General features: G+C 42.5%; 1 protein-coding gene across 7 annotated transcripts in view; it reads left to right on the top strand.

Annotated features, from left to right (window-relative positions):
- The window catches only part of LOC125989346 (nck-associated protein 5), a 64,621-nt gene that overhangs the window by 41,753 nt on the left and 7,873 nt on the right, over positions 1–14,995 (top strand). For 6 of the 7 annotated variants that reach the window (XM_049755580.2, XM_049755582.2, XM_049755583.1 and 3 more), the window contains 9 exons: positions 397–487; positions 2,536–2,703; positions 4,296–4,364; positions 5,948–5,986; positions 6,071–6,190; positions 9,598–9,702; positions 10,618–10,806; positions 10,885–14,303; positions 14,682–14,790. In XM_049755580.2, the coding sequence (XP_049611537.1) occupies positions 397–487; positions 2,536–2,703; positions 4,296–4,364; positions 5,948–5,986; positions 6,071–6,190; positions 9,598–9,702; positions 10,618–10,806; positions 10,885–14,303; positions 14,682–14,790 (4,309 nt within the window). The remainder of the gene's footprint in view (positions 1–396; positions 488–2,535; positions 2,704–4,295; positions 4,365–5,947; positions 5,987–6,070; positions 6,191–9,597; positions 9,703–10,617; positions 10,807–10,884; positions 14,304–14,681; positions 14,791–14,995) is intronic. The other variant, XM_049755581.2, reaches the window with a different exon arrangement.

The raw sequence follows: 14,995 nt of genomic DNA, 5'->3' as shown, positions 1-14,995 counted from the left end.
GTAACGCTCGGGCAACATTGAGTTAGACGATGCCCGAAGCGGAATGCGCAGAAGGTCAAAGTTCAGTCTGAAGCTGACGCAAATCTCCTGGGCCGTTTTGGCTTCTTCTCTCAAATGCCTGCTCTGCATGCAGACCGCATGTTTGGCGGCTGATTGTTTTGAGGAGACCGAGCCCTCAAGGTCAAAGTCACTCGGCGCTCGCTGCTGTGATTGCACTTTTATTCACGCCGGGCAACGGCTCGTTTGCGAGCACATTGTTGTGCTGCGAAGACGAATGCGACCGGTCAGTCTTAATCCAAGTGACCGTTTGTGTCAGGGAAAAAAAAAACAGAAATACGGCGGGAACCATCTGGATGGGATTGCCAAAATTCACCCTGTCATTTCTTGTGTGTGCAGGATGGAGGAGAAGGTGCGGTCGCTTCTGGAGAATCAAGGACTGATGGAGCAGACCACCACAGACACAGCCGACATTATGAAGGCGTACAAAGTAAACAATTTTTTCATACAATTAAGACAAATATCTTCATTTTCTGGCTCATTTTGGCCATCCGAAGTTCTTCGGTGCCTTGGTTGTTTTTTTTTTAGTTTAGCCAGGAAAGAAGTGGAAAGCAATCATGGCTGACCTTGTTATGAAGCAGAAATAGCTGCCGGGATGGAGGAGGAAAATAAAAGAAATAAGTAACATTCACACGGTCACCTTTTGAGTCACAATTGACAGTTTTTTTTGTTTTCACACCTCCCTTGCTTGTGTGCCTTAATGTTGTCTACCAAATGGAGAATGCAGCAGACGACAATGAAAAAAAAAAAAAAAACACAGTATTGGTTTGCAAAAACAACACACATTATACAACTAAATAAAGTATTCCAAGATTTAAATCCTTAAACCCGATTAAGGGATTGTAAGAAAATCTGATCAACGCAATGAGCGCATGCTTTCACTATTGTTGAGTGATGAGGGGAAACTTCCAAACGAGGGATGGAAGAGTGTGGCTAAATGTCATTGCTAATGTGCTCCAGTGAGGATTAGCGGCTAGTTTGACTGATAGCTTGCTAGTTGGCCTCAGGCGCTGAAGCTTTGGTGTAACACAAAACAAAACAACTACAAAAAAAGGTGGCGATGGAAATGATTTTGTTTAGATGGTGACCGAGGATGCTAGTTAGCTTGTTAGTTAGCGAACTAGGTTGCTAGTTGGCCTTAGATGCAAATGGTTTGTTGTAACACAAAAAAAGAACTACGAAAAAAGTCGGAGATGCTTTTGCTTACATAGTGGCCAAGGATGCTAGTTAGCTTGCTAGTTAGCTAACTAGCTTGATGGTTAGGTGCAAATGCTTTGTTGTAATACAAAAAAACAACTACAAAAAAAGTTGGAGATGGATACTTTTGCTTACATGGTGGCCAAGGATGCTAGTTAGCGTGCTAGTTAGCTTGATAGCTTGCTAGTTAGCCTTGTGTGGATATGGAAATGATCTCTTTGTATGTCTTGACATGTGAAGAAATTGACAATAAAGCAGACTTTGACTTTGACTTTGATGATGCCAAGGATGCTAGTTAGCTTGATGGTTAGCTGGATAGCTCGCTAGTTAGCCTTAGGCTGTGTGCTTTGTTGTAACAAAAAAACGACAAGACAAAGCTGGAGATGATTTTGCTTTCATGGAGGCACAAAGACGACAGATAAAATTTAATAAAAATTGAAGAAGCGAAGTAGAATCTGAGAAGAAGAGAGGTTTTAAATATCTTCATTTCGTGAGATTTCACAAAGGGCTTCTTTGCTGTCTGTGGACTTTGCGGACAAGAACAAACATGGAGGGTTATTTGGCGATTCCCAGATGCTGAATAACGCAAGGCCAGCCTGTCCTCCGCAGCTGCTTTCTGTGCATTCAGCAGGCAAACTCAATAACTTGAAAGGGCAGCAGGAGGTCCAACGCTCCCGACCGTCCGTCTCTCTGCGGACGCTATTACGGGCGACTTTTAACAGCGCCTGATGAGCAGCGTCTGCAAACAAGCACAAGAAGCTCACCAAAAAAAAAAAAAAATTGCTTGGAACACAATTTTAAGATTGAAATCCTCTTAAATAAATCAAGTGGGAGGCCATTTTTATTTGTGCTATCCAGAGAGTGGCTAATTTCAGGCTTATAATTACTGCTAGTTAATTACGGGATGGTGGGAAGACCTCCGTCGACTGATAACTGGCGGAGATGCAGGAAGGCCAAACGGGAGCAAGCGTGAAGGTCGCGGCTACAGTTTGGGAAACAAGAGGAACATGATTAGGGATTATGGGGATGTTTAGTCGGCCCATCTGCCCATTTGATCCGCTCCCCCTTTTTCTCTCGGCTTTCATCTTGCATTTCACTTCCTCCTCCTTCTGTGATTTCTGCCTTTTTGTCAGCTTCCTGTACAAAACCGAACCATCCTTTTTTTTTTTCTTCTCAGCCCATCTGCTTCTGCTTCTTCTTGCCAACACCCCCTCGGGCCTCCTCCCCAACAAATCCTGCTCTACCTCCTCTAACCTGCCCTCTTTGTTTGCGGCTCCTCAGGAGAAATTCTCCGAGGAACTGCGAAAGCAGCATGATGGCCCAGAGGACAACGGCCTCCCGCCGGCGACTCAGATGGATCCTGGGATGCGGCCGCACGCCGACACCAGCCAAATAGACGATAACGATGACAGGACCAAGCTCCTGTTAGAACGTCTAAAAACCCTGGAGGTAACTTCTCGATCTGCGGCTTCTTTCAAACATCTCCTCCAGATTTGTCAACATGGTCGAGTTTGACTTACAACGGAGATAATCATTCAGCAAAAGATCATTTACTGCTGTTCCCGCAAGCCATCTTTCAAATTTGATGGAGAATATGAGCTCATGATTACATTTGAAATGAGTTTATCACAAGATAGGTGCCATTTAATCCCGCCGCGCTACGCCACGTGATGGATGCGGAGCTTGCCAGAGGGGAGGGGGGGAGGGGGGGCTGCAGCCAGGCAGATGCTATACATCACTCGCTTATCCATCCGTTATTGTTGTCGCGGCTACTCTTCGCTGAGACCTTTTAAATACAAAACGAAGAATCGAGACAAATTGATGATTTAGAAAAGTGAAATAGAAGCTTGCATCTCGTCCAGATCAGAGTATATATATATATATGTATGTATATATATATATATGTGTATGTATATATATATATATAAATGGAAAAAAAATCAAATTTATAATAATAATGTAAAAAAATAAATAAATAATAATCTGATCTGTTTTTCGGTCTACAAAAAAAAAATATATATTTAGATATATATATAAATATATAAATATAAATATAAATATATATATATATATATATATATATATATATATATATATATATATATATATATATATATATATATATATGTGTGTGTATGTGTATATATATAGATGGAAAAAAATCAAATTTATAATAATAATAATGTAAAAAAATAAATAAATAAAATAATGATAATAATAATAAAAATACATAAAAAAATAAATACTATACATGCCTGTGTGAATGTTGAGCCTGTGACCATAATGTGATTGTGTGACTGTGTACGCTAAAGAACCAATTGAAGTAGCAGAGCTGTTAAAAAAAAAATAAATAAATAAAAATCTGTCACCTTATTAGGTACACAGAGCTGTTGAAAAAAAAATCCGTCACCTCACGATCAATATTATGATCAATACCCCGGCAGTAAATGATTTCAATGAAATATGTTATTCCAAGTGAGTGATACAAAGAAAGTTACGGTAGTTACCATGGCGATGTCCTGCAGTTATCTCCATGTTCCCTCTCGGATGTTGAGGTTGAATCATTCCGTGAGAGAACCAATTGTTCCTCATTCCATTTGCATCCGTCTCCGAAGCTTTGGGGATTTCATTTACCTTCTTCTCCCAGAACGTCGGGGCTATAATTACATCTCTTGCGTTCCTCGGAGGAATGACGCGTTCCTCCGAAAGGGCAGAGGGTGAGCGGCGCCGGGCTGCCTGACAGCTCCTAATACGCTGGCGGCCTCTGACAAATCGGAAACCCCCAGAGATCAATAGTCCTGCGTCTGGTCCCTCAGCAGGCCAAGGAGATATTCTTATTAGATCCCAACCCCAAAGTTCAACATCATGACTCGCATCCCCTTGACCTTTTCCTCCGTGGTACCTTGGAGGATTTTATCGGCCGTGTTGACACTCTGTTGACCTTTCTAAAGCCAAGCGCGATTGTTGTATCCGCCTCTTTCGTTGTTGTTGTTGTTGTTGCATCATATCGATGACTGAACCCAAACACGTGCTCTTTCCAGGAGAGGAACTCCGTCTTGACGTTGGAGAACGAGAGCCAGAGGGAGCAGTACGAACGCTGCCTGGATGAGGTGAGTGGTCATCACGTCACATCTTCTACGGCAGGGTTGTGGGTGGGTGCTTCAAAGAATTGAGACGTGCCCGAATCCCATCACCACATTCAGAAAAAAAATGAAGGATCACGAATGTGGTGAAAAACCGGTTCTGCTCAAAAATTGGAATTATTATTATCACAATATATATATATTTTTTGGGAATCTCTAGAAAAGCACTGTAGAGCCTAAACAGCCACAAAAAGCACACACACACGTGTGCACACACTCACACACATTTACTACACACACAAACACGTACACGCAAATATACACACACGCACACACAATACTACACACACCCTCACACACTTCTACACACAGACACTCACATTGACACATACACACACATATACTACTCACACAAACACGTACACACGCATATACACACACAAATATACACACACGCACACACAATACTACACACACCCTCACACACTTCTACACACAGACATTCACATTGACACATACACACACATATACTACTCACACAAACACGTACACACGCATACACACACACACAAATATACACACACAAACACACGATACTACACGCGCACACACAATACCACACACACACTTACACACTTATACACACAGACACTCACATTGACACATACACACACATATACTACTCACACAAACACGTACAAACACATGTACACACATGCACACAATACTACACGCACACAATACTACACGCACACAATACTCAATACTACACACACATAAACACACACACATAAACACACACATTCTCTCTCTCACGCACGCAAACATACACACACACACACACATTTTTATAAAAATGGACCTTGGACCGTGTTAATTGCTATTTTTAATATTTGCCGCAGGCCACTAAAAAGGAACAAATGCCCACAAGTGGCCCCCGAGGTGTAGTTTGGACCCCACCCTTCCACCGCTAACCTGAGGTCAACTCAAATGCCGCTTGTGCTCAGTAAAACGTCCGTGAAGCTGTTAGCTGGCTTTGATACAGCACAATTACCTTTGCTTGGTGCTTGTTTTTAAGCTGAGTACCGCCTAGGGAGTCACATGGGTGGGGGGGTGGGGGGGGGGGGGTATCGGTATAGCGGCCTGCTGAATCACGGCGAGTGGGAGTGCGCGATCCGAGGACGGAGAGGGGACGCGAGGAGGCGTGCGTCGGCTTCTGCTGGCGGGCGGATGAGATTGGAGTTGAAAGTGGCTGATTAAAGAAGATGATTGTTTACACGGGATCGCGGAGCGCGCCGGCAAACACATTAGCTACTCCAAGACGAGACGAGCGCAATCAGATGGCGAGTCTCTTCTCGAGTCGGCTTCCCCTCATTCAATAAACAAGAATACTCCAGAGCCGACGCCGACTTAATGAAGGATCGATAAGCAGTAATGCGAGCCGCTTCGTTATTGACACTGTGGTCAGAGCCAAGACACAACAACGTTTAGGCTAATCGTTCTGCTCAATCATAATTAATACGAACCATCATTCTGATGATATTAGATTTGGAATATTTGTTAATTTTTAAAATGTATGAATATAATTTGCTCTATGTGTCCCTCTCAAGGTCGCCAATCAAGTCGTGCAGGCACTTGTCACTCAGAAGGTTTGTCTTCTATCTTCTCACCATGAGTGGACTTTCTCACGTATGCGGACATTGTTTCAATTTCCGGTTCTGTCTTGCGACTAGGACCTGAGAGAAGAATGTCTGAAGCTACGCACTCGAGTTTTTGATCTGGAACAGCAGAATCGGGCCCTGGGGATTCTGTTCCAGCAGCGTATCAAGCCCACCTCGGAGCTGCTCCTGCAGGTAGGCCGAACCGCGAGGAACGTATTCTCAACCGAAGTTATTTTCCACTTGATTAGTTCTTTAAAAGGCAGGTTGGTCTCGGCCGATAATGAAGAGAATTTGATGGGAGGGGGCGCTGCAAAGTGCCGATTGGTTTATCTTCATATTCCAAGTTTCTTGCTAGGGCTGTAAAGTATGAATGACTTTGCACTTTGCAATACCTTCTAAAGGAATGCGGGTTTAGATTGGCGGGAAATTGCCTCAGATCATTGCAGAGCCACCTGAACACAAGCGCTTTACTGCAAAGCGCCAGGCGGAAAGAGAAGAAATGAGACAGACCCACCCATCTGTTGTTAGTGATGGTATAATATTGCCGGTGCAGAAGGAAGGTCAGCTCCGAGGCCACGGGGCTCCACGCCGTCAATATGAAAACAACGGGCTGCTGAGAAAAAAAAAAAAAAAAGACTGGACTGGACTGGACTGTCAGCGCTGGAAAAAAATGAGCTAAATAGAACAGAGAGGGTGAACAGGCATAAAGGGAGAGCCAGGGGAGATAAGAAGGGAAGAGAGGAGAGTTGAAAATGAAGCTATCAGCCAGCTTCACCGCCACAGGGACGGAGGAGGAGACAGAAGGAGAGAATTTAGTGAAACCAAATTGTACTGTGCTGTGTTGTCAATCTGAAAGGTGTCAAAGTGGATCGAGCACTGGAATGATGGTGGCGCCGAGGTGACCCGCGGTCATTTTCTCACAAGATACAAAGCGGTCACGACATTTTGGTTTGTTAGGAACCGATCGGGTCCGAGGAAGAATCATAAGTGATGATAAGGGAATTCTCCGGAGAGTCGCTAGACTGCATCATTAGCGAGCTTTCCTTTCTCGAGTGCTGAAACAACAATTGTGTATTTGTCCACGCTGACAAACTTCAGTCAAAATGTATTTTTGGTTTGTGCTAAGCTAATGAGATAAAGCCAGCATTCACATGATGTTATGGTGGAAGGAAAAAAAAGAATGTGTGAAAACATCAAATTTTTTTTAGAGCTCCATCTCAGCTGTCATTCACTGCCAACCTAGTTAATATCGTTGACGTCTATAACCGTCAATGGCACTGAATGAGAATATAGAGAGAATTTTTTTTCTTTCTCCCTTGAGATGTTTAAAAATGAGTTTTTTTCTTCTTCTTGTCCTCCTTCTCCTCCTTCTTAGCATTAACTAACTCAGGCTAGCCACAATAAAAAAAAATAGTTTTTTTTTTTTATGTCATTAATTATTTCCAAATCCCTATCATGATCAAATTGGAATCAATAAAAAACGTGTATCAATCATTAGCAATGACATCGGGGAGAGCCCTCATTCATATTCACCGCCGGTAGTAAATGTAATAATATAACGAAGATGACATCGATAAATTATATTCTGACCCTACCTTGTTGTTCTTATTTAGCGAAAAAGACGAAATAACTTTCCTTTTTTCTTTTTTTTTCTTTTTTTTTTTTACGACAACTTCAAGTGCGCCGAGATTTAATTTTGCGCTATTTGCAGTCCAGGACTAAAGCTTTTGCTTATCAGTAATTAAAAAGTTCTCCTTTTCCCCACGGGCTTCTTGAGCTTCACTGATAAAACGCCATCTTGAATTTGATGGCGCCATAGCCACGCACGTTCCTTCCCCCGTCCATCCAGCCTACCGCAAACATCCGAGCTTCGTTTCGGGAAAAGGTATTGCGCAATAATGCTCGGCGTCCTGGCTGTGCAGCCACCCCGAACCGGCCTCGACCGCTTATCAAATATGGCAGGCGATTGGCAATTAAGTGTCCCATTACTTGGGACAAACGCCGCGCTTGGTCGGGGGACTCAAGGACGGAGCGTGACCTCCTCGCTGCTGTTGCACTTGCGGCATCTCCTGCTTGCTAATCGGGACAAGATGGAACACAAGCGAGTGTGTTTGTGTTTTTTTTTTTTTATCTGGCTTTGCTCTTATCGGAAGCTGAATATGCGCTTTTTGTAAATGTGAGAGCGACGTAAAAGACATTTGGGTCATGTTGACGGCCATTTTATGTCGAGTGGGTGTTTTTTCTCCCGCGCTTCGATATGTTGATAAGAACGAGAGAGTGTTATAGTTTTTACATTTACATACAAAACTGCAGGCTTGGAAATATTTCACAGTATATTCAGGAAAAATTCAATCGTACGTAGAACCGTAAAAAGGGACAAATCCATGCAGACGTCCGTTCGACTTTTTTTTGGCCGACCCCCCCTCACCCTCACCCCCCCCCTCCCTCCTTGACCCGATGACACTATTGACTGAATGCTTGATGAGGATGCTGAGGAGGTGAAATTCTACACTTTACGATAAGATCGGGAACCCTGTGACATTTCAGCCACTCCCATCTTCATGTCCCGGGCCGGCTGCATCACTTTGACATTGATATTAAAGCTTTTAAAAAAATGAAAGGTGCCTAATTTATACCGCATGAACATTTAGGGACTGGCAAGAATTAAAAAAAAAAAAAATGGCATTCGGTTTATTAACAAGCACTGCTGTGAGATCTTAAATTTGTATGAAAAAAAGTAAAAAAAAAAAAAAAATGTATATATATATATATATATATATATATTAAAAATTTAAATAAATAAAACATATAATATATATATATTTATATATGTATGTATGTACGTATATATTAAAAATTAAAAATAAATATATATAATATAAATGTATATATATATATGTACTACATATATATTAAAAATTATAAAAAATATATATAAAAATTATTATAATAATTATTATTATAAAAAATTATATATGTACTACGTATATATTAAAAATTAAAAATAAATATACGTTAAAAAAATGTATATATATATATATATATATATATATATATATATATTAAAAATTTTAATAAATAAAACATAATATATATATTTAGATATGTATGTATGTATGTATGTACGTATATATTAAAAATTTTAAATAAATATATATGTATGTATATATATATATGTATGTACTACGTATATATTAAAAATAAATATATATATGTATGTATGTGTCTGTGGGAATATTTCTATAGTTTGCATATAGAAAAAATATTGCACTGCACTGTCTGGAAATTCAAATGAAGTTAATTTGCTCACAGAAAGCCGGGCTAATTAAACGCTAAGATTAATACACCGAAGCCGTATTTGGTTTTGTCTTCTTTCCACTCAAGCAAATGAATTGTGGGGGAAATATTAAGAGGCGTCCCTTATTCCCTGATGCAATTATTTCTTGTTCACTTATGTTTTATTCCAACTGATGATGTAAATGCAAGTCGGAATCCAGCATGGAAACATTCAAGAGTATCTTTTTGCACAAATTCGGAAGATTCTTTCTTTTTTTTTTTTAATTCCCTGATGTCAAATCTTTGCAACTTTTGCATTCCAGAAACTCCAGTCACGGATCATGGATCTGTCTGCAGCTGACTTGCTCCAGGAACCCGAAAGAAGCAAAGCTTTCTTACTGTCCAGGAACACAAATTCTCCTACAACTGTAAGCCTAATGGAAAGTGATTTTTTTTTTTTTTTTTTTGGTACCGGTGCCCTTGAGCTAGCATAGAAATCATTACATGATATTAAAATACAACCCTTAGCATCTAAAAGCCTGACCCCCAACCCACTCTTAGCAGAAATGGCTGGCGGTGTCACTTAACACAAAGAAGAATAAACACTTGTCATGTTACCAGAAAGCCATCGATTGAGATGCTTGTCATTAAAAAAAAAAAAAAAAAAAAAAAAAGACTTTATGGGACAATGTTCTTCATTGGTCACCTTATATATTATGCATTAAGGCGAGGAAAGGAGTTGGCGATGAAATAATGCCCAAAAAAGGTCATTTATGTCAAAATGTGCAGATTTCCTATCTTGACTTATAAATATGATTATATTATATTTTATATGATTTTATTTTATTGTTTTTTATTATATTATATTATATTATATTATATTATATTATATTATATTATATTATATTATATTATATTATATTATATTATATTATATTATGTTATATTATATATTATTATATATTATATATTATGTATTATGTATTATTAATAAGAATGATAAAAATGACAATACATTTACGATAAATGTAAATTTGCAGTATATATAAGATTTTTTTTTTTCATTTTGTTATTTTTAAGAGCAACAACATTGTTTTTGAACACCAGAACCTTTATATATATTATATATTATATATGATATATTATATGTATTATGTATTATATATTATATTATTAATAAAAATGATAAAAATAACAATACATTTACAATAAATGTAAATTTGCAGTATATATAAGATTTTTTTTTTTCATTTTGTTATTTTTAAGAGCAACAACATTGTTTTTGAACACCAGAACCTTTCCCGGTTTCCTAATTCCCACAATGTTACTTCTCGGTCTCACAGGAGTTGAACGGAAAGCCAGGTTTGCCCATCGCCGCCAATTGTCTGAGCCAGCTGAGTCTGACAGCGCCGATGCCAACGTACCCACGCAGCAGCCGTAGCAGCAGCGAACTGTCGCTGTCGAGCGCATGCAGCGAACTCTCCAGCGGCTCCTACACCTGGAACGACGGGCCATCCTCCTGTGGAAAAGTGGTAACAATCCTCCACTTTATTCCTCCACATAAATCCGGTTTGATTTTTTATTCCATCTTTTCTTTAACCCTCCCTCAGCACTCAACCCTCACCTGGGAAAAGAGGCTAAATTTGGGTTCGTCCGCCCCGAGTAACATCAACGTCCCACTGGAGGAACAGATGCCCACCAGGCGTAAGGAGACCAACATCCTGGAGGGGCTGAGGAAATTGCAAAGGAGGAAGCACAGGTCCTCATCCTCAACCAGGGTCTCCAAGTCCGGCTACAAAGACTGCATGAACTCCAACGAGGGTATTTACTCGCTTGGTATCAAGAGTAGCAGTAAAGGTGTGTCGAAGCCAACCCACGTTGGAAGAACATCGCTTCTTGTGGGGAAAAAGTTTTTATACGATTCGGACGATGCAGATGATGAGCTTGTGCAATCCAGCCAGGCGATTGACGTCCCTAACAGGGACAGCTGGTTCTACTGCAAGAAGCTCCCCCACAGCATCTCCGACACGCTGTGCAGCTGGGACGGGATGCAAGATGGAGGAAATGTGGCTGACAAGAGCCTCGTCGTGACAAAGCCCCCCTCGGAATTTCCATCAAACGAACGTCCCGAGAAACTCACGAGCAGTTGTCTCACCGAGAGTGGACGGCCGTCAGCGTTCACTCGAGTGTCGGTGCTACACGTTCCCCCTTCGGATCCAGAAAGCTCCAATTGCTTCTCAGATGTGGACGATCTAGAAGAACTCAAATGTGACCCACAGGTGCCCTCAAGTCAACCAAAAGAGCAAGTGGAGAGGAAGTCCCGGAGTGCTTTCAAACCGCTCAGGCCACAGCGTTTGCAAAGGGACCGAGTCGGAACCCAGTCTGCAGATAGTAGACCAGAACCCATCACGGCAACTAATAATTATCTGTCCGACGAAAGCATCTTGGCAGTATTTGATGCTCAAGGGGAACCTATTGAACTAAGTCCTCAGAAGCTTAATGGACCTACAATTGCCCCTTTAAAAGAAGACAACAAATTAGACCTTCAAGAAAAACCAACGAGTCAGAAGTCTACACATACGGACAACTACGCTGTCCTCGATTGTCCGGAGAAACCTTCGGAATATCAGCTCAGGACCGGCAAACCAAACCGGGCTGGCAACGCAGACCGGCTCTCCGTGCAGTTCGCCTCACAGCGGAAGTTAATCAAGCCGCCCGGCAGCCGAGCGTTTAAAGGACATTCCATCCCACCTCTGAACGATTCCGCCTCTCCGATGGCGGTGGTCTCAAAACTTCCAGCTTGTAGTAAACCTTCCGCATCCCCAATCAGATTGTCAAAAGGCACGACCACCGAGCCAAACGGTGGAAACTCAGGAACTCCAAGTCAGGAGAAAACACCCCCACCTCCAATCACGAAGATATCCCGTTTCATCAAGAGCTCCCAGAGCCCAAAGGTGGCCAACTCCAAACTTCCCAATCGGTCCGAATGGAGTAAAACCTCATCCCCCGGTTCCCCTCGACTCTCAAGGAAACAACTGGAGTTTGCCGACAATTGCGAACAACCAACCAGAGACAAACACTGTGAAAGCGTGAAAAATAAACTCAGGTCGCCTTCGCCACCCCCTCCGCCAGGTCGTACCACCTCCTTACTGATCAAACCAAATTACGAGGGGTCGCCTCAAGCACATAAAACGGGGCTAGCTCAGGCATCCGCTACGAGGGGCCCGCCCCCGAGTTACTACACGTCTCTCCAACCAAATATGCAAGCAACGCTACCCATTAAAGATAAAGACATGGACACGGACGCCGGCTACGGGACTGCACTCGCACCTCAGAAACTGGTCGACAAAACCAGTCAGCACCTTCAAAAGTCCTCTGGCATAACACCGAACACGGGCACTTCCAAGATGGCCGCCGCAAAAGACTACCTCCCACCCACAAACTCAGGCTTTGACCCCGAGATGGAAAATGCACCTAAAAGCTCAAAGAATGTCCCCCCGCCTTATAGTGCCATCAGAGGGTCCTCATTTGAAAATAAGAGAGGCTCCGCCCACGAATATGAGAACCAGAAGCCCTCGGTTAATTTAACAGTTTCACTTCCGGAAGCCCCGACGGTAAAGACGGAACCGCAAAATGTTGTCAGCCCGCCAAGCTCGGTCGTGACTTCCCCGAACGCGTCGCAAAAGAGTCAAAAGATTCGCGTTTCCGTCGGGTTCAAACCATTTTTAAAATCGCCTCCGGGCCATAAAAATAGTCCCTCTTTGCCAGATAAGCAAGAAAAAGATCATATCAACTTAGTTTCCAAGGAGACTGTGACTTCAAACACCTCGAGCCAATGTGACAGCTCGCGGCCGGTGTGCGGTATCGATCCGCCATCCAAGATGTCTGTGACAGAGGTGGAAGGTGAAGTTCACGGGAGGTTACCGGAAGAGGAGCTCAATCCCGTCGTGACACCAGACGAGGGGGACGTCTGCAATAAAGGCAAAAGGAGCAGTCTACTTTTCTCCAGATCCGTATCCATTACGGCCAAATCCCATCTGAAACCAGCCTTGGGAATGAATGGGGCCAAAGCCCGAAGCCAGAGCTTCAGTACCAACTACAGCGAGAAACCCAACAACATTCTGGAGGGACCAGGAAAAATCAGAACTCAGATCATCACCAACTCAACAGAAAGGGGGATTTCTTTGTCCAGACAGAGTTCCTCGGAGGTTCCCGGCTCGGCGGAGAGTCCAGTCTACTCTCCCCGGACGAGACCCAACAATCAGAACGTCCCACCAGAGAGAACCTCAAAGTTCATTTCCAAAGGTGATGAATCTCAAAGCTCAGCAAAGGGGCTGACGGTCACGTCGCCCTCCCACAAGGAGACGCGTGGGTTGCCCATCTGTGAAAAAAATCGAATAAATAACATCTGCAGGCCCGGAAAAGCCACCTCACACTTTCAGCCTCCAGCCTCTTGTCCTTATAGTTCAGAAAACGTGGTGCGAGAAACGGGAGGCATGGCAACCACCCCTAATGAGGAAGAACTGAGCTCGGGAGGAAAAACCCTGACAGACTCGCCAAACCATGGCGCAGATATAGACGAGAAAAAAATCAGCCCGTCAGCCTGCACTATTGAAGAGAAGGTCATGATGGGAATTGAAGAAAATCTACAAAAATGTCAAGAACAAGAGAAGGTCGCCGCTAGTGAGGCCAAACAAAAAAGCGCTCCTTCGCTAGCAAACTGGTTCGGTTTCCGGAAAAGCAAACTTCCGGCTGTGGCCGGTAAGAAAACCGACGTGCCCAAAGGGAAAGAAGAGAAGAAAGAGACCAAGATTGGATCGGTCCTTGGAGGCAAACAGATAAAGTTGGACAAGAAAAAGGAGAAGAAGAAAAACGACAGTCTGGAGGCGCAGAATCAATCGGAGATGAGCAACAAGCTGAGCTCCATCATGGACCACTGCAACAATCAAATGGGTCAGATTGCCAGTCAGCTCCAGTGCAGCGCCGCTTTCATCGGCAAGGACCAGTTTGTCAAGGAGCTTCTTGGCAGGTGCGTAAATCAACACCCCCCCCCCTACCTAATTGATTACTCATTTAATTCCCGCTGCTGCCACGCGTTGTCTCTCCACCGAGTCGTGAATCGAATCCTTCAAATGAATCGTTTGTAAGCGATTGCTAGCAAACATTAGCTTAAAAAAAAAAACAATCTTAAACACAGCTGTCTGTTCCGGTTGTGACTCTCGAGACAATTGTTGCGCAGGCACGCTGCGGCGCTTCACTCCATTGATCCGTTTTTGGTTTTTTTTTTTGGTCACACCTTCTGAGAATCATGTTCGTTGCCATTTCCGTGCTCACATAAGGGACAAGCAGCTTTCAACACATCTTGAAATACAGCTCAAATATTGTTTTTTTTTTTTTTTTTTTACAGGACAGCTGGAAAAGGCAACTTAGTCACCGCATCGCCGACGGGGATCTCCACACCGAAGAAACATTCGGAGATGAAGGGAGGAGACATGAAGATCTGTCCCGATGCGGCTGTAAGTTAGCGTTTTGTTTTATTTTGATAACGACTCTTTTTATTGCTTCTTTTTCCCGAATCGGGACAGACTTGAAACACTGATTTTGTTTTTCTAATAGCATAGCATAGTATAGCATAGCATAGCATAGCATAGCAAATGAATAATTTGGAATATGGTTTTTTTTTTTTATGTCTGAGTTAAAAGATTCAACATCGATTCTTGA

Source organism: Syngnathus scovelli, chromosome 2 (genome assembly GCF_024217435.2).
Source record: "Syngnathus scovelli strain Florida chromosome 2, RoL_Ssco_1.2, whole genome shotgun sequence".
NCBI classification, from domain to species: domain Eukaryota; kingdom Metazoa; phylum Chordata; class Actinopteri; order Syngnathiformes; family Syngnathidae; genus Syngnathus; species Syngnathus scovelli.
Note: the sequence above shows the minus strand (reverse complement) of the source record. Positions and strands in the feature narration are given on the sequence as shown.